The sequence below is a fragment of the Hyperolius riggenbachi genome, chromosome 1, assembly GCF_040937935.1.
Source record: "Hyperolius riggenbachi isolate aHypRig1 chromosome 1, aHypRig1.pri, whole genome shotgun sequence".
NCBI lineage: Eukaryota > Metazoa > Chordata > Amphibia > Anura > Hyperoliidae > Hyperolius > Hyperolius riggenbachi.
The window spans coordinates 294,100,784-294,125,448 of NC_090646.1; the positions used below are offsets into that span (position 1 = coordinate 294,100,784).

The 24,665-nt window shown below is 44.1% G+C and overlaps 1 protein-coding gene across 3 annotated transcripts in view; it reads left to right on the top strand.

Moving 5' to 3' along the window:
* Window positions 1-24,665, top strand: part of LONP1 (lon peptidase 1, mitochondrial) — a 104,558-nt gene that overhangs the window by 13,154 nt on the left and 66,739 nt on the right. For all 3 annotated transcript variants that reach the window (XM_068233733.1, XM_068233732.1, XM_068233734.1), the window contains exons 4-6: window positions 331-550; window positions 12,460-12,521; window positions 17,756-17,885. In XM_068233733.1, the coding sequence (XP_068089834.1) occupies window positions 331-550; window positions 12,460-12,521; window positions 17,756-17,885 (412 nt within the window). The remainder of the gene's footprint in view (window positions 1-330; window positions 551-12,459; window positions 12,522-17,755; window positions 17,886-24,665) is intronic.

Consider the following 24,665-nt stretch of genomic DNA (forward strand, 5'->3'; position numbering starts at 1 on the left):
AAAGCACATTGAAACAACTCAAAAAAAATGTTCATTCTGTATTCAAATACGGAGTTTTCTGAAATATAAACCTTTATCATCATGCACTGAATTGCAATCTCCCAGAACAGACTTGTTTGCAGGTAGGGAGCCACCTGTCTGTGACAAAGGGTCAGATCAAGCTTCCTTCATATTCTTACTAAACAAGATTTACCTTGCATGTGCAGGGTGGTGATCTGTCTGTTACGCTCTATGGGAACAGGTATTCATGGAACATTTATTTGAAAGAATCGGTCTTCGCAAAGTCTTTTTCTGCAAATGCAACTGATTAATTGTAAGCTTAATATGTAGAATTCGCATCAACAAGCAACTTGATATTGAAGCCGATGAACCAAAACCTGATGAAAAAATTGAAGGGAAGAAAAGACGAAGAAGTCCAGTTAACCGTCACGTAAATGAGGTTGAGAAACGAGAGCAAATAATAGTCGATCCGAGCAGCCCCCCTGGAGTCCTCATGGTTGAAGTGGATAATGTGACTCATGAAGAATTCCAAATTAACGAGGAAGTCAAAGTAAGATAGTCTAGTCTTTTAATAACTAGGTTAGTTGTAGCATAAAGAACTCAGCTTTGCTATACTTAGTTAAAAATCAGATGGTTTTTGTGGGCTTTACGTCCATAATGCTTTCAATTTTTGTTTAATGAGTTGTTCTGCACTTTACTTTCAGTTGATATGCTATTTCATGTGCTTTTGTATGTATTGGGTTTGCATCGGCTGGTAAAAAGCCGTAAATTGGGAATAAGTTTTCAGTTAAAATCAGGGCTGTGGAGTCGCAGTTGGGCAATTTTGGGTGCCTGGAGTCGGAGTCAGGAAGAAATGCTCCGACTCCTAATGAATTTGTAACTGTAATTAAAATAGAAAATATGATAAAATGTTCTATTTCTCAGATAATAGTCATTAAAAATAATGTGTATATATACAGTAATAGCTGTGCTTAGTCCACAAAAATGAAATAAACCAATCAAAATCAGTTACTTGTGCTGCTTCAATAAAGCAGTCCCCGTATATTTAAGGTCAGATATACATATCTGATAGTGACTGTATATATGATGTGTACACAGGAATCTCTTATATATACTAAATAACATCTATGCTGTAAGAATAAAGCCTGATGTGTAGTTGTGTCACTAATAGAGATGGTCAATGAGTTGGAAATAATTCTGCACTGATGCTGATTTATGCAAATGTATGCACTCCCTTTGCTGATGAAATCAAATAATTTGATATGTTGTTAAAATTTGGTTTGGTGACTACAAATTAAAGGGCACCTGAGACGGATGAAAAGTAAAGTTTTATGCATACCTGGGGCTTCCTCCAGCCCCCTTCAGGCTAATCAGTCCCTCGCTGTCCTCCACCACCCGGATCTTCTGCTATGAGTCCTGGTAATTCAGCCAGTCAGCGCTCTCCGGCCGCATGCCGCTCCCACAGCCAATAGTGCTGCACAGGTGTAGTACGCTTGCGGCGGCGGAGTGTGTGCATGCGCACTACGCCTGACTGGCTCAAGTACCTGGACTCGTAGCAGAAGATCCAGGTGGTGGAGGAGGACAACGAGGGACTGATTATCCTGAAGGCGGCTGGAGGAAGCCCCAGGTATGTATAAAACTTTAATTTCATCTGTCTCAGGTTTACTTTGTTACACAGTAGTACTATACTCTACATATGTACTCCCCACAGAGCTGCAGGGAATCCACTGAGAATGCTGTGCACATTGAACACAGAGGTGTTGTCTGTCACCCATAAACCTTGTTCAGATTGTGCATGAAGAATGTGTAATAGAGGAAGAATATCATCATTCCCCTGCAGAGTACCTGCACATCATTCTTACGTGTACCCACACTTACATTTCCTAGGGCCTGATAGATGTTCTTTGTTCCGGTTTGTACCTTTTTACAAGTACTCTTACCAAGGACTAGTTTTAGTCTAAAGGGAATAAATATAGTAGTCTACATATCCTTCTCACTTCAGTTGTCTTGTAAAATTCCTAAGCGTTGGCAGTTAAGAGACGAATTTCATGTTACATACTTTTAATCAACAAAATTGTAATATGCAAATTAGAGGAGTCGGAGTCGAGGAGTCTGAGTCGGTGGAATCCTAAACTGAGGAGTCGGAGTCGGTGGATTTTTGGACCGACTCCACAGCCCTGGTTAAAATGCGTAGATGTAAACATAGAGAAACTCCTTCACCTTTGCTGTGGATCAGTTGTGCATTGCATTAAAGAGAAACCGTGACCAAGAATTGAACTACATCCCAATCAGTAGCTGATACCCCCTTTCCCATGAGAAATCTTTTCCTTTTCACAAACGGATCATCGGGAGCGCTGTATGGCTGATATTGTGGTGAAAACCCTCCCACAGGAAACTGAGGACCATGGTCCTGGCAGTTTCCTGTCTGTGAATCTCTTTGCGTTCTGAGAAATAGCTGTTTACAGCCATTTCCAACTGCCAAAAAAAGCAGGCAGCAGCTACTTCCAGTGACATCACCTGCCAGCAGTAAAAATGTCACCATGTGATGTTAGAATGTAAATCAGGGAGAGGAAAGCTTTTACAATGGGCAAACACTGACTAAATCAATTATACATAATTATTGTAAAAATATAGCACTTTTTTTAAAACATTTTCACTAGAGTTCCTCTTTAAAGCTCACTAGGATGCATTTACTGTAAAGCAGCCCTAAATCCACCAGGGAATTAATCAGTTAAAAAAAAAAAAAAAATAGAACCCCTGAGAAATTCCTGTATCAATAGTAACAAATAATAAGTTGCAGATAAAAGAAACCATCATTACATGGTTTAAAGGGATTGGTAATGATGGCTCCTACAGAACCTTTGTAAGTGTTTTTTAGGTGTTATCATTCATTAGTAGTATACAACACAAGTTCCTCCTTTAAATACCTATAATTATTAGAAATAGGCCTGAACGATTTATCATTTTTCAGATTGAAATTGTGTTGACGGAAACGATGATTCTGTGACCTTCAAAGCAGCAATTTCTGACGATATTCCTCCCTCTGTGCAGCAGTGTAACAGTTCAGCCAGACAGTCCATCTCCCGTTTGCTGCTCTTTGTAAGTAGCGGCGGCTTAGCTCCAGGCTAAGATTCATCACTGCTCCTCCCCCACTTCCTTTACAAGTCTACAAATCACATCAGATCACGCTGACTCGCTGTGTGTGCCTCATCCACTCGCTGTGTGTGCCTCAAACATTCTGTGTGTGCAAGGTAATGTGTGCTCGGCAGTGTGGGCACTGTGCATTGGAGCTGAGATGACTGTGATATTATTCATAAGCCAAATTGTGGTTCCACTCCAGCCAGGCTTGATAACTGGCCAAAGCCTTCCTTGCGAACTCTCACTGAGCTAAGGGAAGGACTCTAAATTGCTGGTGCTGCTCACACAAACCGATCCTTGTGGCCGGGCCTGGGACAGTGCACAGTGGGAGGACTGTCACTGGATTTTTACTGTATGCACACAACGGGAAAGTCCTGTGATATCTTTTTATTATAGCATTTTAAATTAATAGCAATTTGTTTTGATAAATTCACAATACATAATGTAGTAACATTTAGAAACATGACAGAAAATGACATCATACTATCAATTTCATAGTATGTCATTTTCCGTCAGTGCATGTTTGTAAATGTTACTGTGTATATTGAAAATCTAGTGCTAAAGCTTGATTTGAAAAAAAATCGTTAATCAAAATCGCAATTTCTGACAGAAATCATGCAATTCAATCTTTTCCTAAAATCGTTCAGGCCCGATTTGAAAGATGAACCATTCTCCAATGATCAGTCTGCTGCCTGTCTGTAAATTCTTTTCATAGTGCCTATGGAAACATGAGTTTGCAGTAGTCTCTTTAAACATATTGATCAACATCCGCTTAAAAAATAAGTTTGATGGCTAAAGCCAAGTAAATGACTTGAGCCAAATGTCATGCATCTTTAATATTTGCCTATTTTGCTAAGCAAAACTAAAAGACAATTTTTCACTGTTGCACACCTTGTTTTTCTGTTGCCTTGGACAACAATAAGTGCTTAAAGGGAACCCGAGGTGAAATGGAGGCTGACATGTTTGTTTTCTTTTAAATAATGCTCATTGCCTTGCTGTCCTGCTTGATTCTCTGCCTTTTAATACTTTAATCAATAGACGCTCAAGAAGCATGCAGATCAGATGTCTGACAAATTTGACAAATTAGCTGCATGCTTGTTTCGTGTGATTTAGACCCTACTGACCATAAAGATCAGCAGGAGTGCCAACTAGTATTGTTTAAAAGGAAATGCATATTGCAGCTTCCATAGGTCTTACACATCTGGTTCCTTTCAAAGGACACCTGAAGTAAGCAGTGTATGTAGCAGGGCTGTGGAGTCGGAGTCGTGGAGTTGGGCAATTTTGGGTGCCTGGAGTCGGAGTCGGGAAAAAATGCTCCGACTCCTAATGAATTTGTAACTGTAATTAAAATAGAAAATATGATAAAACGTTCTATTTCTCAGATAATAGTCATTAAAAATAATGTGTATATATACAGTAATAGCTGTGCTTAGTCCACAAAAATGAAATAAACCAATCAAAATTAGTTACTTGTGCTGCTTCAATAAAGCAGTCCCCGTATTTTTAAGGTCAGATATACATATCTGATTGAGACTGTATATATGATGTGTACACAGGAATCTCTTATACTAAATAACATCTATGCTGTAAGAATAAAGCCTGAAGTGTAGCTGTGTCACTAATAGAGATGGTCAACGAGATGGAAATAATTCTGCATTGATGCTGATTTATGCAAATGTATGCACTCCCTTTGCTGATGAAATCAAATAATTTGATATGTTGTTAAAATTTGGTTTGGTGACTACAAATTAAAGGGTGACTGAGATGGATGAAAAGTCAAGTTTTATACATACCTTGGGCTTCCTCCAGCCCCCTTCAGGTTAATCAGTCCCTCGCTGTCCTCCACCACCCGGATCTTCTGCTATGAGTCCTGGTAATTCAGCCAGTCAGCGCTGTCCGGCCACGTGCCGCTCCCACAGCCAGGAACATTCTGCACCTGCGCAATAGTGCTGCACAGGTGTAGTATGCTCCTGGCGGCGGAGTGTGTGCATGCGCACTACGCCCGACTTGCTCAAGTACCTGGACTCATAGCAGAAGATCCAGGTGGTGGAGGAGGACAACGAGGGACTGATTATCCTGAAGGCGGCTGGAGGAAGCCCCAGGTATGTATAAAACTTTAATTTCATCTGTCTCAGGTTTACTTTGTTACACAGTAGTACTATACTCTACATATGTACTCCCCACAGAGCTGCAGGTAATCCACTGAGAATGCTGTGCACATTGAACACAGAGGTGTTGTCTGTTTACAATCTCCTTATTCCCCTGCAGAGTACCTGCACATCACTCTTACATGTACCCACAGTTACATTGCCTAGGGCCTGATAGATGTTCTTTGTTCCGGTTTGTACCTTTTTACAAGTACTCTTACCAAGGACTAGTTTTAGTCTAAAGGGAATAAATATAGTAGTCTACATATCCTTCTCACTTCAGTTGTCTTGTAAAATTCCTAAGCGTTGGCAGTTAAGAGACGAATTTCATGTTACATACTTTTAATCAACAAAATTGTAATATGCAAATTAGAGGAGTCGGAGTCGGTGGAATCCTAAACTGAGGAGTCGGAGTCGGTGGATTTTTGGACCGACTCCACAGCCCTGGTATGTAGGCTGCAATATTTATTCCGTTTTTAAACAATACCAGTTGCCTGGCTGTCCTGCTGATCCTCTGCCTCCAATACTGTTACCCATATACACTGAACATGCATGCAGATCAGATTTTTCTGACTTGAAGTCGGACTAGATACGCTACATACTTTTGTTAGGTGTTTTAATCCAGATAATACTGCAGCTAAAGATATCAGCAATATTCCCTACAACTGGTATTGTTTAAAAGGAAATAAATATGCCAGCCTCCATATTCCTCCCACTTGAGGTCTTGTTTAGCAAAAGCCCTTATAGGGAACTCAAGCCAAAAGTCTGGTTCAAAAAGATATCTACCTAAAGAGAGGGATGCCTCAGGATTTTACTGAGGCCTCCCTCCGTGCTCCAATGTCCTCTTTACCCAGCGTTGCCTCTTTCCACATCGGGGCCACGATTCTCTCCTGTTGTGGCTGCGGCCGTACATGTGCAGTACCACTGAGCCGCTCGTACATGAGATGCTCCGGCTTACTGTGTGGGTGTGCTCGCGCAGCTACTGTGTGGCCACACTGATGGAAAAGGAGGTGCGTGGCCCTAATATCTAGGGGGCCCACTCAGTGAGGGGGGACATCAAAGCACCGAGGGATGCCTCAATAGGATCCTGGGGCTTCCCTTTCTTTAGGTAAGTATCTCAATTTGCACTGAGTTTTGGCTTGGGTACATTTTAATTAAGAAAAGAGCTCCAATTAAAATAAGCACAGGTACATAATCATTTGTGTAGAAATGACCATTCATTTGACAAGTCTATTTCTGGAATAAAAACAGAACCCCCCCCCCCCCCCCAACAATTTTAAGAAAACTATAACTGACCTGAGCCCCAGTATCTTTAAGATGTTGAGACCTGCCTGCTCCCACAGTGTAATCTGGGGTGGAAGTTGAACTTTGTGCTACTCTGTCCTCCCAGTTTCCATGGCAGTCATTGTGGCTCTGCCACTCTTCTGTAGTGGCCAACGAAAGAGGCTATTCCTACTACAGGACAGGTAGAGAAAGGTGGTGCTTGAATAGCCTTGTATTAACAGAAGTCAAAGATAGATAAGAATGGTAGTTCAGGAGGGGCAGTCATATAACTACTGGATTTTAATGCGGGGTTGCAGTAAGTAACAATGGACCTGATGCACAAACTGTAAATTTGTGCGATGGTAATGTGAGTTGCGCTCATTGCAGAATGCGCACTATTCCCCTGATGTCAGCACCAATAAAATTGTAATGTGCTGCCTTCGCATGCCAAATTTCCCAACAGTTTGTGCATTAGGCCCAATAGATTTTATCCACTGGGGTTAAAAAATTTGTGAATTTATTTTCCTGGAAATTGATTTTTTTTTTGTTCCCTTAACTACCAACACCAGGTGCAGTATAATTATGGCCTGTAAAACTTCAGCGGCAGGTGGCGGCCGCGCGTTTCCGTCGCTGCCTGTTAGCGGGGAGATGAATGAATGGGAACGCAGTACCCATTCATTCATCTAAGTCCCTGTGTCAATGAACGCTGGCATCTATTAGATGCCTGCATCATTGGAATCCAAGAATTATGGTTGGGACAGCACCCATGTATAAGAGATAGTGTGCCCAGGCAGTCGGCTTTCCACACCACTGGAGCCGTAAGATGCACGAACACAGGTTTCGCAGGCACCACTGTAGTGAATTAAAGCTTCTTTATTGGTCACATCAGACAAGGCAGAGGGTACAACCAGGTTGTACCCTCTGCCTTGTCTGATGTGACCAATAAAGAAGCTTTAATTCACTACAGTGGTGCCTGCGAAACCTGTCTTCATACCTGCATCATTGTATGTTCCTGGAGTTACATTGCCACGCATTACTTCCGATTCGTGTACTTATTTTTGGTTTACTGAGAGGTTTCTGCAGTGCACCCAAGCAGCATTTAACTGGGTGCACAACAGTGCATAGTGTGAATGAGTCGATGTACTCACAGTGTGTAGTGCACAGCATATCATCTCGGATTTGTTGGGAATGCACCTGTTGTGCATTGGCATAGTGGGAACCCAGTTTAAAGCAGGGGATCAATAGAACAAAGGGTACAGTATGTATGTATTTTTTAATAAGCAAGTCAACAATGCATGCCTGCACATCTCTTTAAGAACAGATTTTCTCTCCAGACTGTATAAAATGTTAGTTTATATCTAGTAATCTAAGCTGTTTCCTAATTCTAAACAATATACAGTACCAAGAAAAAGTATGTGAACCCGTTGGAATAATATGGATTTTTGCACAAATTGGTCATAAAGTGTGATCTGATCTTCATCTAAGTCACAACAATAGACAATCACAGACTGCTTAAACTAATACCACACAAATAATTAAATTTCCATATCTTTATTGAACACGCCATGTAAACATTTGCAGTGCATTGAGATTAGAGGTGTTGCTTGCAGCTGCACACACCACTTTTGGGTTTGCTTTTTCCCAAAGCAGCATTGCCTGATGATGTGAATGATGCCTTGCACAAAAGAGCTCTCAGTAGACCTACGATTCAGAATTGTTGACTTGCATAATGCTGGAAAGGGTTATAAAAGTATCTCCAAATGCCTTGCAGTTAATCAGTCCAGGGTAAGCTAACTTGTCTATAAATGGATAGTTCAACACTGCTGCTATTCTCCCTAGGAGTAGCCGTCCTGTAAAGATGACTGCAAGAGCACAGCGCAGAATGCTCAGTGAGATGAAGAAGAATCCAGTGTCAGCTAAAGACCTACAAAAGTATCTGGCATATGCCAACATCCATATTAGCGAATCTATGATATGTAAAACACTAAACAATGGATTTCATGGAAGAATACCACAAAGCAAACCACTGCTGTAAAAAAAAAAAAAACCTAACATTGCTGCACGTTTAAAGTGTGCAAAAGAGCATCTGGATGTTCCACAGCAGTACTGGCAAAATATTCTGTGGACAGATAAAACCAAAGTTAAAGAGAACCTGAGGTGGGGATCATAGAGTTAAATCTATACACAGAGGCTGGGTCTGGCTATAGTGCCCAGCCTCTGTTGCTAGTTGAATATTCCCTAAATCCCCCCTGCGCTCTGCACTAGCCCATAAATTACAGCCGCGCTGGCGACACTGAGCGTGTCGCAGCGGGCTCTGTTTACCATTCTAGTGCCACTCACACCACTCCCCCGCCTCCTGCAGAGCGCCGATCCCCGCCCACGTCCCTTCCCTCGCCGCTGATTAGAGAGAAGGGACTCAGGCAGGGACCAGCGCTCTGCAGGAGGCGGGGGGAGCGGCATGAGTGACACTAGAAAGGTAAACAGAGCCCGACAGCGCGGCTGTAATTTATGGGCTCGTGCAGAGCGCAGGGGGGATTTAGGGAATATTCAACTAGGAACAGAGGCTGGGCACTATAGCCAGACCCAGCCTCTGTGTATAGATTTAACTCTATGATCCCCACCTCGGGTTCTCTTTAAGTTGTTTGGAAGAAGCATAGAACACTGTGTGTGGAGAAAAAGAGGCACAGCACACAAACATCAAAACCTCATCCCAACTGTGAAGTATGGTGGTGGGGGCATCATGGCTTGGGGCTGCTTTGCTGCGTCAGGGTCTGGATGGATTGGTATCATCAAAGGAAAAATGTATTCCAAAGTTTATCAAGACATTTTGCTGGAAAACTTAAGGCCATCTGTCCACCACCTGAAGCACAGCAGAACATGGGTGTTGCAACAGGACAATGACCCAAAGCATAGAAGTAAATCAACAGATTGGCTTAAACAGAAGAAAATACGCCTTTTGGAGTGGCCCAGTCAGAGTTCTGACCTCAACCCTATTGAGATCCTGTGGGATGATCTCAAGAAAGCGATTTATACCAGACATTCCAAGAATAATGCAGAACTGAAACTGTTCCGTAAAGAGAAATGGTCAAACATTTCTGCTGACTAATGTGCACGTCTGATCTGCAACTAAAAGAAACGTTTGGTTAATCACTTCCCCTTTGCCGGGACGAGTAACAACGCCCCTGCAAAATGCCACAACTCTGGGCAGGGGCGTAGCTACTACGTCCCTCCCACTGCCCGCCCTCCCTTTAATTAAAAAAAAAAAAAAATTACAAATAAAAAAAATACATAAAAAGTTACCTTAGGGACTGAACTTTTTTTTTTAAATATGTATCGTATTTTTCGGACTATAAGACGCACTTTTTCTCCCCCGTAAAGTGGGGAAAAAAAGTCCCTGCGTCTTATAGTCCAAATGCAGGGAATCCCAGACTTAAAATCACTGACAAACAGCTGACCCGCCGCATGTCGGGATTCCCTGCACTCCTGTGGTCTTGGATCCTCCTCGATGTCACCCTCAATGTTTGCCAGCATGTCCTTTGTGTCTGCCTGTGTGCCCCTCGCTGCGCCATTGTCATGTACTTAGCGGCAGAAGCCGCTCGTATCAAACAGCAGACTGTCCCCATTGTATACATAATCAGTCCGCCTGTTTGCCCCTCGCTGCGCTGTTATGTAAATCAGAGGCAGAAACCGCTTGTATTAAAGGGCAGACTGTCCCCTGTATACATATTCAGTACACCTGTTTGCCCCTCGCTGCGCTATGTGTTATGTAAATCAGTGGCAGAAGCCGCTAGTATCACTCACCGGACATAGCGTGCCTGTGACGAACAGGGACTCCTCTCTCACTCCTTCCCCCAAGTGCCGGTACTTCATAGTCGCGTCATTATACACGTGTGTAATGGCGCGACTATGAAGTACCGGCACTTGGGGGAAGGAGTGAGCGAGAGAGGAGTCCCTGTTCGTCACAGGCTTGCTATGTCCGGTGAGTGATACTAGCGGCTTCTGCCGCTGATTTACGTTACACATAGTGCAGCGAGGGGCAAACAGGTGTACGGAATATGTATACAGGGGACAGTCTGCCCTTTAACCCTCCTGGCGGTTTGCTTAAAAATTGCCAGGGGGCAGCAAATCTTTTTTTAATTTTTTTTTTTTTTTTTCATGTAGCGAGACAAAGCCATGGCGACGGGGCGGGATGACGTCACCGACGTCAATGACGTCGTGACGTCATAGGGGATTCCGATCCACCCCATAGAGCTGCCTGGCACTGATTGGCCAGGCAGCGCACGGGGTCTGGGGGGGGGCGGCTGCGGCGCGACGGATAGCGGCGGATCGGCGGGTAGGGGCGGCGATCGGGCACTGCACGCAGCTAGCAAAGTGCTAGCTGCGTGCAGCAAAAAAAAAATTATGCAAAACGGCCCAGCGGGGCCTGAGCGGTGCCCAGCGGGGCCTAAGCTCGGGCTTACCGCCAGGAAGGTTAATACGAGCGGCTTCTGCCGCTGATCTACATAACACAGCTGATTATGTATACAATGGGGACAGTCTGCTGTTTGATACGAGCGGCTTCTGCCACTAAGTACATGACAATGGCGCAGCGAGGGGCACACAGGCAGACAATATATGTATACAATGGGGACAGTCTGCTGTTTAATATGATCGGCTTCTGCCGCTGATTTACATGACAATGGCGCAGTGAGGGGCAAACAAGCGGACACAATAAAATGTATACACTGGGGCCAATCTGCAGTTTAATACTTGGGACAGCATGAGGATACTGGGGAACAAAAGGAGGTCACTGGGGGGCAGAAGAAGGAAACTGGGGGGCAGCATGAGGACACTGGAGTAACAGGAGGACACTGGGGGACAGGAGGAGGACATTGGGGCCAAGAGGAAAACACAAGGATGACAGGAACAGGACAGTAATTGGGAGAACATCTACAAGATGCTCCTGGACCATAGACGTACCAGGTTTCGTATATATATATTTTTTTCCTGGTTTTTACCCTCTAAACCTAGGTGCGCCTTATAGTCCGTAGCGTCTTATAGTCTGAAAAATACGGTGTATAAAAACTGTATACTACAATTACTTTATAATTATAGGCTTGTAATTGGGGATAGATGCAAAACTGAAAAAATGCACCTTTATTTCCAAATAAAATATTGGCGCCATACATTGTGCTAGGGAAAAATTTTAAACCTTGCAATAACCGATACGAATGGGCAAATAAAATGTATGGGTTTTAATTACGGTAGCATGTTTTATTTTGAAACTATAATGGCCGAAATCTGAGAAAGCCTAATCGGTGGCGAAAAAAACAAGATATAGATTGTTTCGTTGTGATAAGCAGTAATAAAGTTATAGGTGAATAAATGGAAGGAGCGCTGATGGGTGAAAATTGCTCGTGATAAGCAGTAATAAAGTTATAGGTGAATAAATGGAAGGAGCGCTGATGGGTGAAAATTGCTCTGGTTTTTAAGGGGAAAAACCCTTCAAGTGAAGTGGTTAAAGTTTATTGCTGTCAAGGAGGTTCAACCAGTTATTAAATCCAAGGGTTCACATACTTTATCCACCTGCACTGTGAATGTTTACATGGTGTGTTCAATAAAAACATGGAAACATTTAATTATTTGTGTGGTATTAGTTTAAGCAGACTGTGATTATCTATTGTTGTGATCTGATCTTCATCTAAGTCACATTTTATGACCAATTTGTGCAGAAATCCATATTATTGCAAAGGGTTCACAAACTTTTTGTTGCTACTGTATAAACGATATATTTTTAATTATGCCAGAGTTCGCTAGTTAATGTATGTGGTTATACGAAAAATATGCACTGTATTCTGACAAACAGGTTAAGGTAGTGTTAAATATTATACTACGAATTCATTTCATTTGCCTATTGTCTTTTCCTTACCAGGCCCTAACTGCTGAGATTGTGAAGACCATCCGTGACATTATTGCTTTAAATCCCCTGTACAGGTTAGTCATATGATAATCCTTAGTGTATGTGTGTTTTCAGGCTTTCTTGTGCTTTTTATTAAAGGACCACTATCTCAAAAAAATGTAAACTAAACCTGTATGCATCTTTAAAAAAAAGTATATTTGTCCTATAAATTACAGTTCTCCTATGTTGCTTCCACTTACAGTAAGCAGTAAAAATTTGACATAACTGACATGTTTGTGGCTGTCATCTCCTCATAGGGATTCTTGGGATTATCTTTATTTTCAAAGCGTTTAGTATACAGCAGTTGCTCAGTCCAACTGTCAAAATAGTATGCAAATTGGTAGGCAGGCTCGCCAACATCTCTGTGCAGATCGTTTCCAGGGAATTCTTTTGCAAAGAATGAAAGGAAACCCTGAGAATCCCCTATGAGAAGGTGGACTAGTGCAAAACCTGTCAGATTCAATATAAACTGAAAGATTGCTGTCCTCTGGCTCTTAAAATTGAATGTCAATACAAGTGTGTGTAAAAAAAAAGTGTGAGGGCCTGTTTCCACTACACGCAGATTCTGCATGCAGAAAACTGACTCCAATGAATGCCTATGGGAAATCTGCATCAGAAAAATCGAGTTCAGTGGAAACAGGCCCATAGACTTACATTGAAGTCAGTTTTCTGCATGCAGAATGTGCGTGTAGTGGAAACAGGCCCTGAAAGTTGAGGTTTACGTGGATCACTTATTTATTGTAAATGGTGTAGAAAGTGATAGCTCCAACCTATTTAACCTGCTGAGCGGTCTGGACGAGCTCAGCTCGTCCAGTACCGCCGGAGCCTGCCGCTTAGGCCCTGCTGGGCCGATTTGGCTCAAATAAAAAGCAGCACACGCAGCCGGCACTTTGCCAGCCGTGTGTGCTACCTGATCGCCGCATGCAGCGGCGAAAGAGAGTCCCCCCAGCCGCCTGAGCCCAGTGTAGCCGGAACAAAAAGTTCCGGCCAGCGCTAAGGGCTGGATCGGAGGCGGCTGACGTCAGCGAAACACGGAAATGGCCAATGTGTGTTAAAAACATCAAACAATTGTCATTTACAGAGATATTTCTCCCACTTAGCATGGGTATGTGTAAAAATACACCCCAAAACACATAATACTACTTCTCCTGAGTACGGCGGTACCACATGTGTGGCACTTTTTTACACCCAAAGTACGCTAAAGGCCCAAAGTCCAATGAGTACCTTTAGGATTTCACAGGTCATTTTGCAACATTTGATTTCAAGACTACTCCTCACCGTTTAGGGCCCCTAAAATGCCAGGGCAGTATAGGAACCCCACAAATGACCCCATTTTAGAAAGAAGACACCCCAAGGTATTCCGTTAGTAATATGGCGAGTTCATAGAAGATTTTATTTTTTGTCACAAGTTTGTGAAAAAACACAATTAAAATCAATTTCCGCTAACTTGTGACAAAAAATAAAATCTTCTATGAACTCGCCATACTCCTAACGGAATACCTTGGGGTGTCTTCTTTCTAAAATGGGGTCATTTGTGGGGTTCCTATACTGCCCTGGCATTTTAGGGGCCCTAAACCGTGAGGAGTAGTCTTGAAACGAAATTTCTCAAAATTACCTGTGAAATCCTAAAGGTACTCATTGGACTTTGGGCCCTTTAGCGCAGTTAGGGTGCAAAAAAGTGCCACACATGTGGTATCGCCGTACTCAGGAGAAGTAGTATAATGTGTTTTGGGGTGTATTTTTACACATACCCATGCTGAGTGGGAGAAAGATCTCTGTAAATGGACAATTGTGTGTAAAAAAAAAAAAAATTTACAAATTGTCATTTACAGAGATATTTCTCCCACCCAGCATGGGTATGTGTAAAAATACACCCCAAAACACATTATACTACTTCTCCTGAGTACAGCAATACCACTTGTGTGGAACCTTTTTGCAGCCTAACTGCGCTAAGGGGTCCAAAGTCCAATGAGCACCTTTAGGCTTTACAGGGGTGCTTACAATTTAGCACCCCCCAAAATGTCAGGACAGTAAACACACCCCACAAATGACCCCATTTTGGAAAGTAGACCCTTCAAGGTATTCAGAGAGGGGCATGGTGAGTCCGTGGCAGATTTCATTTTTTTTTGTCGCAAGTTAGAAGAAATGGAAACTTTTTTTTTTTCTCACAAAGTGTCATTTTCCGCTTACTTGTGACAAAAAATAATATCTTCTATGAACTCACTATGCCTCTCAGTGAATACTTTGGGATGTCTTCTTTCCAAAATGGGGTCATTTAGGGGGTATTTATACTATCCTGGAATTCTAGCCCCTCATGAAACATGACAGGGGGTCAGAAAAGTCATAGATGCTTGAAAATGAGAAAATTCACTTTTTGCACCATAGTTTGTAAACGCTATAACTTTTACCCAAACCAATAAATATACACTGAATGGGTTTTTTTTTATCCAAAACATGTTTGTCCACATTTTTCGCGCTGCATGTATACAGAAATTTTACTTTATTTGAAAAATGTCAGCACAAAAAGTAAAAAAAAATCATTTTTTTGCCAAAATTCATGTCTTTTTTGATGAATATAATAAAAAGTAAAAATCGCAGGAGCAATCAAATAGCACCAAAAGAAAGCTTTATTATTGACAAGAAAAGGAGCCAAAATTCATTTAGGTGGTAGGTTGTATGAGCGAGCAATAAACCGTGAAAGCTGCAGTGGTCTGAATGGAAAAAAAGTGGTCGGTCCTTAAGGGGTAGAAAGCCCTAGGTCCTCAAGTGGTTAATACACAAGGCCATTCCTACCCACAACTACTGATAAACAAGAGTCTGATACACTAGGTGGTGAATGCTTATGTAGAGCTGTTATGGAGGAGCAGATTTGGCAGAGATCTTCACATTATAAGTAATTTATACTGTTTCCAGTGAATATGATGTGTATAGTGATTGGCAGATAAATTCAGCTGCCTGCTTTTTCCCTGCAATCTATCAAAGTTCTTAAAGAGAGTCTGAAGCCAGATTAAAAATGGCTTTTTAGCTTCTATTCAGCAGGGGCATGTTTGCCCCTGCTAAAACGCCGCTATCCCGCGGCATAATGAGGGGTCTTTATCCCCCAAATCCCCCCTGCTACCTCCGGGGAGCGCTTCCTTGTGAGGCAGGGCTATGAGCTGCAGCCCTACCTCACACGTGTCTATCAGCGGCGGATCTCCGCCTCTCCCCCGCCCCTCTGTCTTCCTTCACTGAGAGGGGCGGGGGAGAGGCGGAGATCCGCCGCTGACAGACGCGTGTGAGGCAGGGCTGCAGCTCATAGCCCTGCCTCACACGGAAGCGCACAGGGGCAGCAAAATCCACAACCAAGAAAGTTGTGGACTTTGCAGGGGGGATTTGGGGGCTAAAGACCCCTCGTTATGCTGTGGGATAGCAGCGTTTTAGCAGGGGCAAACATGCCCCTGCTGAATATAAGCTACGGTAAAAAGCCATTTTTAATCTGGCTTCAGACTCACTTTAAGGGATGTTTTATATATATGTTACGGCCAAAACCAGAAATCGGCCAATTCTAGAATTGGCCGGCCGTTTCTAGAAGTGGCCGATTTGACGTCGGCCAAAGTCCAAAATGCTGGGAATTTCTGACATTGGCCGGCCAGTTCTAGAAGCGGCCAAAGTCAGTTGGCCAAAGTCCAAAACGCACAGATCCCAGAACATCCTGGGTCCTGTCCAGCACCATGAATGGCACTCGGAACCTCCTCTCTGCTCTGAAAGATACACAACAGCATAATACCCTTCACAGGAAAAAAAAACGTTCTTTGTCACAGCGAATACACAATCCTGCAACAAATCAGCAGCGTGTCTACTTCTTGACGAAAGCAGACAAATTTATCATCCTGCGCTTTAAAATTAGCTGCTCTGCCGCGGCAGTCGAGTGACACGGGAGAGCTCAAATTACAGTGGTGATTAGTGATGGCTGGGTGCGCTTCTCTGGGCGCTTTGCATGGCTGGGGGCTTTTCTGGGTGCTTTGCATGGCTGGGGGGGGGCTTCGCTGGGCGCGTTGCATGGCGGGGGCTTCACTGGGCACTTTGCATTGCTGGGGGTGCTTTGCATGGCTGGGGGGGCTTCGCTGGGTGCGTTGCATGGCGGGGGGGGGCTTCACTGGGCACTTTGCCTTGCTGGGGGTGCTTTGCATGGCTGGGAGGGCTTCAATGCACACTTTGCATGGCTGGGGTGCTTCACTGAGCACTTTACTGCTGCATTGCTGGGGGTGATTTGCATGTAGGGGGGGGGGGGGCTGCGCACTTTGCATGGCTGGGGTGCTTCACTAGGTGCTTTGCATGGCTGGGGGGGCTTCACTGCGCACTTTGTATGGCTGCGGGTGCTTTGTATGGGGGGGGGGGGGGGGCTGCGCACTTTGCATGGCTGGGGGGGGGCTTCACTGCGCACTTTGCATGGCGGCGGGTGCTTTGTATGGGGGGGGGGCTGCGCACTTTGCATGGCTGCGGGTGCTTTGTATGGGGGGGGGGGGCTGCGCACTTTGCATGGCTGCGGGTGCTTTGTATGGGGGGGGGGGGGGGGGCTGCGCACTTTGCATGGCTGCGGGTGCTTTGTATGGGGGGGGGGGGGGCTGCACACTTTTCATGGCTGGGGGTGCTTTGCATGGCTGGAGGTAGGGCGCTTTTTGGCTGAGAGGGGGGGGGCTTTCGTGTGCGCCGGGAGAGTTGCCTGCACTACTCACAGACCTCAGATTACGGCGACCGAAGAGGCGGGGAGAAGCGGAGAGGGGCAGAGCAGCGCGCACGCAACCCGCCCAGACCTGTACACTTCACATGCGGAAGTGCCAAATGACTGGCGCTTCCGCACTGAAGTGTTCACGTCCTGCGGGTAACTTGTGTGCTTTGCCTCCCTCCGCCTCTTCGGTCCGGTCGCCCTGATCTGAGGTTTGATCAGTGCAGGCAGCGGGGGAGAGCCGAGGGAGCAGGACTTCGGGACTTGGCCGGCCACATACAGCCACAACGAGTTCTGGCCGGCCAAAGTCCGAAATGAGGGGACATTTCTCACATTGGCCGCATAAGCCGGCCACTTCTCGTTTTGACCGGCCAGAACCCGAAGTGGCCAGACTTCGGGTTCTGGCCGTAACATATACAGTGAACATTTAGCCCAATCTGGTGACTGATGTCTGTATTCAGCTTAGAACTTTGTGCAACTTATGTAACGTAGGTAAGTAAACCATATATATCGGTACTTTTAATAAAATACTTTTAGTCATCTAGCTTCTTTGTTCTTTAAAAGGGAATCTGTAATGCAGATGATGCAAGCTGGACAAAGGGTGGTTGACAATCCTATTTATCTGAGTGACATGGGTGCAGCACTGACTGGAGCGGATTCCAGTGAACTGCAAGATGTGTTAGAAGAGACAAATGTAAGTAACCTTGATAATAATAGTCATATTAGTGCATTGTAAATAAGGTAGTATGCACAAATAACTGGAAGAGTGTCCTTCCTGGTATCTCTTCACAATGGTGCATTTTTTTTATTTTTTTAATTTTTTTTGGTGTTAAACCCATCAAGTGTGGGGAAGTGGAACTTAGCCAGTCTGACCATACCTCTGCATTGAAAGACAGCCTTCCAGTAGGGAAGCATGGTATTTACTGCTCTAACCTAGTCACTACAAGATGGTACAGTGGCTGTTATCTAGTTCGTAATAAGTAACTTAGATGCAACACCTCCGTAACAAATATTTACCAGAGAAATCTGTCCGGAATTACATTTAAGGAACCAGTTTTAAAGCATACCTGAACTCAGAACTTCATCTCTGCTCTAAAAGATATGCAGCAGCATAATAACCTTTAAAGAAAAGCCGATACAACTCCTGCAATAAATCTGCACTGTTAATGTCCTGTGCTTTCAAATTAGCTTATCTGCTGTGGTAGTCAGATGACATGGGAGAGATCAAATTACAACTTGAATATCTGCACACAAAGGTGTTTATCAAGGGGCAGGACCACATTATATGTAGGACGATGCCCTTATTCAGCCTGTATTTTGGGCAGACCTCATTGTATCCAGGTCTGAAATGCAAGTCTCACCAGGTTAAGAAAAGTCCTATGTATCCCATAAAAATCAGCTGGTCAGGCATTGGAGGCAACATTTTAGTAATCCTGGACAGGACATTATCCCACTCAGCTGTTGTGATCTTGCCAGTGTCCCTTTCTCATACCTCCTTTTTAAGGTTTGCTGAGCAGCAGAGGGGTTGGATCAATGCACCATAAAATGCAGATATGAATTTCTTGGAGTAAGAATCCTTAATTAAATCCAGAATATCAGAATCTGCAAAGTTTGTGGTGAAATTGTTATATTGGCTATATACCACATGCAAGAGCTGGAGAAACTTGTACAATGCTGTATGCGGTAATGACAAATCAGAAGATATCCACCAGGCATCATCCTGCATTTTATTCAGCTCAAGCAAATTGCAGTTCTCCCAAAGGAGTATTATTTCGGGAAATATTTAGGGGGAGCCTCTAATTGAAGCAATTTATGAGAATAGTCCCTATCCTTAAGCATCTGTCTCAGTGTAAGAGCTAATGCCCTATTGTTAGCAGTTCCACTCTGACCTTTCAAAAGGTCTATGTACTGAGCAGACAATTCAGAAAATGAGCATTGCAAAGCATTATGACAATCACTAAGCTCATCATATAAGGCTAGGTCCACACTAGGCACGGTTGCAGGACGGACGCTGCAGTCCGGGATCAGGGGAAGTACCACCAGACCTCAAACTGATCCGTTTTCATAAAAAGTGCATGAGTTTTGCATCAGTTTCTGTTCAATTTTAATCCCCCCCAAAAAAGGAACGGAAAACGTCTCTATCATTAGGAAGTTAGTGGGAGAATTTTTTGGGCCAATAATAAAGCTCAGGCTATCCGTTTTTTTTCGTCCGTTTTTGGTGCTATTTTGCCTGTGGAGATGCAGTTGCGGTTTCCCATTGCCTTTCACTACCCATCCATGTATCCGTGGTCCGTAAAAATGCAGCAATTCCGGACCTTCCGTTCAGGTTTTGAAAACTGGTCCCTGCAAACGCAGACTGATCCATTTTTTTCTTGGGTGAGGACGGCTGCTATTTTTAACATTAGTATCCGGGACTCAGTTTTTTCATCAGGGCTGAAAAACGCAGCCACGAATACGTTTCCGGACCTAGTGTGGACTAGCCCTAAGTGTGAGAGCTGTGCTGCTAAGTGGTAACAGTTGCGAACAGATATCCCTTCTAGATCCTCTGTATTTTGCAGAACCGCTAAAAAAAGTCTGTCTTGTTTTAGCTCATAAAGTGAGTAAGGTGCGCATTAAGGTGTACCTAAGACGAGAAGTGTCTCAGGTTCTATACTTACCTGAGGCTTCCTTAAGCCCCTTTAAGGCCTCTCAATACTTGCTGTCTCCCTGGGTGGCTTCTGTCACTTGCAATTCAGCCTGAAAGCCGGGCCGAGTCACGATTTGTCGCGTATGTGTGTCCAGGCACGCTCCCATGTCTTACTCTCACGGCTGAGAGTGTCCTGTGCTTGCGCAGTACGCTTCCAGTGACGGGAGCACGCCTGGCCGCACATGTGCTATGAAGCGTGACTCAGCCAGGCTTTCGGGCTGAATCGCAAGTGACAGGAGCCACCCGGGGAGATGGTGAGGGACAAGCAGCCTCAAGGGGGCTTAAAGAGACAGAAAAAAATTATATGATATGATATGATATGATTTGATTTGTATGTGTAGTACAGCTAAGAAATAAAGCATTAGGAGCAGAGACATAAGTCTAATATTGTTTCTAGTACAGGAAGAGTTAAGAAACTCCAGTTATCTATGCAAATTGCCATTGAGCTCCACGACTTTCAAAGTTGCAGAGCGCTGTGTATTCTGAAGGTTCTTATCTTAACTGCAATATTTCTTTTGCAGAGAACAGTTCAGGACAGGTCAAAAGTTCACTGTCTGTTCTGTAAAAAAACCATTTAGAATGCTGAGTAGTGTATAAACTGTAAATATTAGAGGATGATGCAATGTTATAAAAAACACTATTACTGAAAATAAAAATGAGAATTTTTTTTGTGCTACTTATGTTCTAGTAATTATCCGTACTACACAACCAATTCATATTATAATTTTTTTTCGCTTGTGTCTCTTTAAAGAGGAGCTGTCAGCTATACTATCACAAAAAACCCACATAAGTACTGTATATACTTGAGTATGAGTCTATAAATTTAGGTCTGACTCGCATAATAAAAGTATAGGGGTTGACTTGTACACGAGTCACTGGCAACACTGCGCACACGGAGTAATGTGTGTACTATTAGTGACATTGCCATTTGCAGCAATTTACCCAGTGGAAAGTGACACTTTCTTGATAAAGGAAATGCCAAGAAAACGCAGGTATGAAAATCCTGGCCACAACAGTTAACAAGGAGAGGAGGGGGGGGGGGCTTCTACTGGGCTGCATAAAGGGGTGTGAATACTTGCTGTACTGGTGGGGTGGCCTGGAGGAGTTATTAATTGGACTGAAGGGACAGGAGGCTGCAATACTTTATGCAGTGCAATCATTAATCCCTCCTGGTCCCCAAGCTCAGCTGTTAATTCTTCCTGGTCCCCAAGTGCAGCCATTAACTTTGCTGGGTAGACTTATTCTTGAGTCATTAAATTCCAACTTGAGGGTCAAATATTGAGTCGACTTATACACGAGGTTGACTTGTATTCGAGTATATACAGTAGATAACGTATGTATTGCATTGTCCACATTTTTATTTCAGTGAGTTTTACATAGGAAATAAAGAAAACTGTTTCAGGCATTTGCCATTTTGGAATCCCTGTGTCTGAAGCCAATCCTGATGTAATTTCCTCCCTTATTCTGGGAGGAGGGTGGCCAGTGCAAACACAGTCAGTCTTCAGACGCTCTCTCCCAGCTCGGCAATAGAAAGTGCATTGTCATTGTGTGACTCTGCAGCTTAAAGGGACTCCGAGCTCAGAAAAAAAAAAGGAAAGTTGTACTCACCAGGGGCTTTTTCCAGCCCAGTGCTGGTCGGGAGGTCCCACGCCGGCGTCCTGGCTCCTCTCCTTCTCCCCGCTCCGGAATGGCTGGCAGGCCGCAGCCCGGGCGACACTCTCCCGAGTGTCGGGCTGCTTCTTCCGCATATGACGCGGATTACGTCACACGCCGGCCGCCTCGCGTTATCACGGCGGCCGGCGTGAAAGTACTGCGCATGCGCGCTTTGTTCGCGCATGCGCAGTACTTTCACGTCGGCCGCCGTGATGACGCGAGGCGGCCGGCGTGTGACGTAATCCGCGTCATATGCGGAAGAAGCAGCCCGACACGCGGGAGAGTGTCGCCCGGGCTGCGGCCTGCCAGCCATTCCGGAGCGGGGAGAAGGAGAGGAGCCAGGACGCCGGCGTGGGACCTCCCGACCAGCACTGGGCTGGAAAAAGCCCCTGGTGAGTACAACGTTCCTTTTTTTTCTGAGCTCGGAGTCCCTTTAAAGTGTACCAGAGCTGAAAATTCTAAAGATTTTATACATTCCTGGGGCTCCCACGCCGCCATCCTCCGCAGCTATGAGAACCAGGTCCCTGCACTTCCGTCAGTCGGAGTCAGTCTATCGGAAGAGAAGTGCGCTGTTTGCTCATCTCCCCAGCAGCCGCTGGAGAGATACATAGAGGGCGCACTTCTTCTCCTGCGTAGGCTGGCTCCGATGACGTCCGTGACGAGACCCGGTTCTCGTAGCTGAGGACGGCGGCATGGGAGCGATCCAGGCGGATGGGGCTGGAGAAAGCCCCAGGTATGTATAAAATCTTTTTTTAATAATAATGTCAGCTCTGAGTCCCTTTTTAAGAAGCATGAGAAATATTGACCAATCAGAGAGAAACAAAGGTGTGGGATGGGAAAACAGGAGGGAAAGAGGTTTCAGCCAATCAGGCTGCATTAGTTAAAGGACAACTGTAGTGAGAGGTATATGGAGGCTGTCATATTTGTTTCCTTTTAAACAATACCTGGCATTCCAGCTGATCTGTTTGGCTTCAGTGGTGTCTGAATCACACCAGGAACAAGCATGCATCTAATCTTGTCAGATGTGATGATCATGTCAGAAACACCTGATCTGCTGCATGATTGTTCAGGGTCTATGGCTATAAGGGATCAGCAAGGTAGCCAGGAAACTGGAATTTAAAGGCAATAAATATGGCAGCCTCCATATTCCTCTCACTACAGTTGTCCTTTAAGTTTAGCATCAACATGGGACAGCAAAGGCCCTAAATTCAGCTTAACAAATTCTGAAAGTGACCTAAAAATTAGAATTCCATAATATTTAAAAATGCTTACTCGTAGTGGGGATAAGTGCTACTGTGCAGCGAGAAATACATCTACTGGTAGAATGAGGTTTCTGCCAATTCACTTTGAGACCAGAGTAGGTGCCATACCCATCAATGACTTGCAGTGCAGCCTCCAAAGAATCTTCCAGATCCGCCAGGTAGGAGTGCATCATATGCAGACTTTTCACAGAAATTACCTTTAACACACCCCGGTATGCGAATGTCTGCCCGGAGCATAGCAACAAGGGGCCCCATAGCCAAATCAAAGAGCAAATAAGACGAGTACCCTTACCGCATAGCTATGAAACTGCTGCTGGGAGATTTGGGCGCAGGGTAAATCGTTTAACGTCTTACCCTGCTCCTGCGCAAGTTACGGTGGCGCTAATTACTAGTATTTCCCCTCCAGGTCGCCATAGGTGGGGGAGGGGGGTAAGACATAATTCAGCTTCCAGCTATTGCTGGCGGCCACATTAGCGTTTTTAGAGTAATTTGTCCTCCGTCTTTTGAGGGCGCCCAAATCACTCACTGAGCGCCGCTATAGCCATAATTCCTATTATGGCCAATTATGGCGCTGGCTGCACCCAAATCTCCTGCAATGTTTTTACAGCGCTCACCCTTACCTAGTAGAACGTTGTAGGGCAAAAGACTGAGATAACCACCCATTTACTTTTTACTTGTGCCACAGGATTAGTATGCAGTAGACATACACAACTTATAAAATAATTCCCAAAGCCGAATTTATGCAAGACTGAAGACAAAAAAAAAAGCCCACTCGACAGTGTCGCATGCTTTTTGGCATCTTTAGAGACGATGGTCTATATGCAATTAACTTTTTATCTTCAGTTTTCTCCTTGGAGATTATTTTTCAACTTCTTTTTTTAAAATGGCTTTACCAGCAGTATTTTCTTGCTTGCTGATGGTTTAAAAGGCCTTTTATGGACATTACAATCAATTCACAAAACATCTCATAAATTACTTATTTTTCTCCTGATTAATCACTTCGCATCCAGATCTCGTTTCCCACTTATGGACCAGAGCAGTTTTGACATTTTAGCTATGTCCCTTTTTAATCAGCAATAATGTTATCCCTACTTATGACACCTAAATTTGTTTTTTCTTCAAGACTGACTAAGCTTTCATTGTGTGGCATTTTTTCCCCTCAAACTATTTTTTGTATTTTATTTTTTTTTTAAAACAAATTTTTATTTTTCTCCCAACAATTGGAAATACAGGGAAAACACAGTGTTTGGAACAGACAGGTCAATTACAAGTTATGCGTTGCTTTAAGCCATTCATTGCAAACAGTTGTATGTTCCTTGAGTTATTCAAAAGCCAAGGTTTTTATCTCCCGTATCTCCCCCCTCCCCTTCCCCTTTATCGCTCCCCTCCCTTCCCTCCCCTCTGTCATCTCAGAGAACCTTCTTTTGATTATACAGTCGCCATGGTTATGTCCAGTCGCCCCAAGGACCCCTGCAAGTGCTCCGTGAGATACCATTTTGTGTACTTGAAGTGTTCCATTAAGTCTCTGATCTCGTTGTCATTAAAGGATGCAAGGATAAAGCTTTTCCATTTTTTGAAAAAACTGGCTGTTTTCTTGTCTTTGTGTATGATTGATTCCAGCTTGTCTTGGTTATAGAGATGTTGGAGTTCTTCCTGTACGTCCCACACAGTGGGAGTACTTGGATAGATCCACTTATTAAAGATGACCTTACGTGCTGCAATAATAGTCAAATGCGCCAGCTTACTCAAGACCGGATTAATTGCTGAGGTAGGATCAGATCCTTTTTTTTCTACATAATTGAACAGGAGCAGAAGCGGGCATAAATTAAGTTGGATGTTGCACACTCGTCTAATGTAAAACAAGACATTTTCC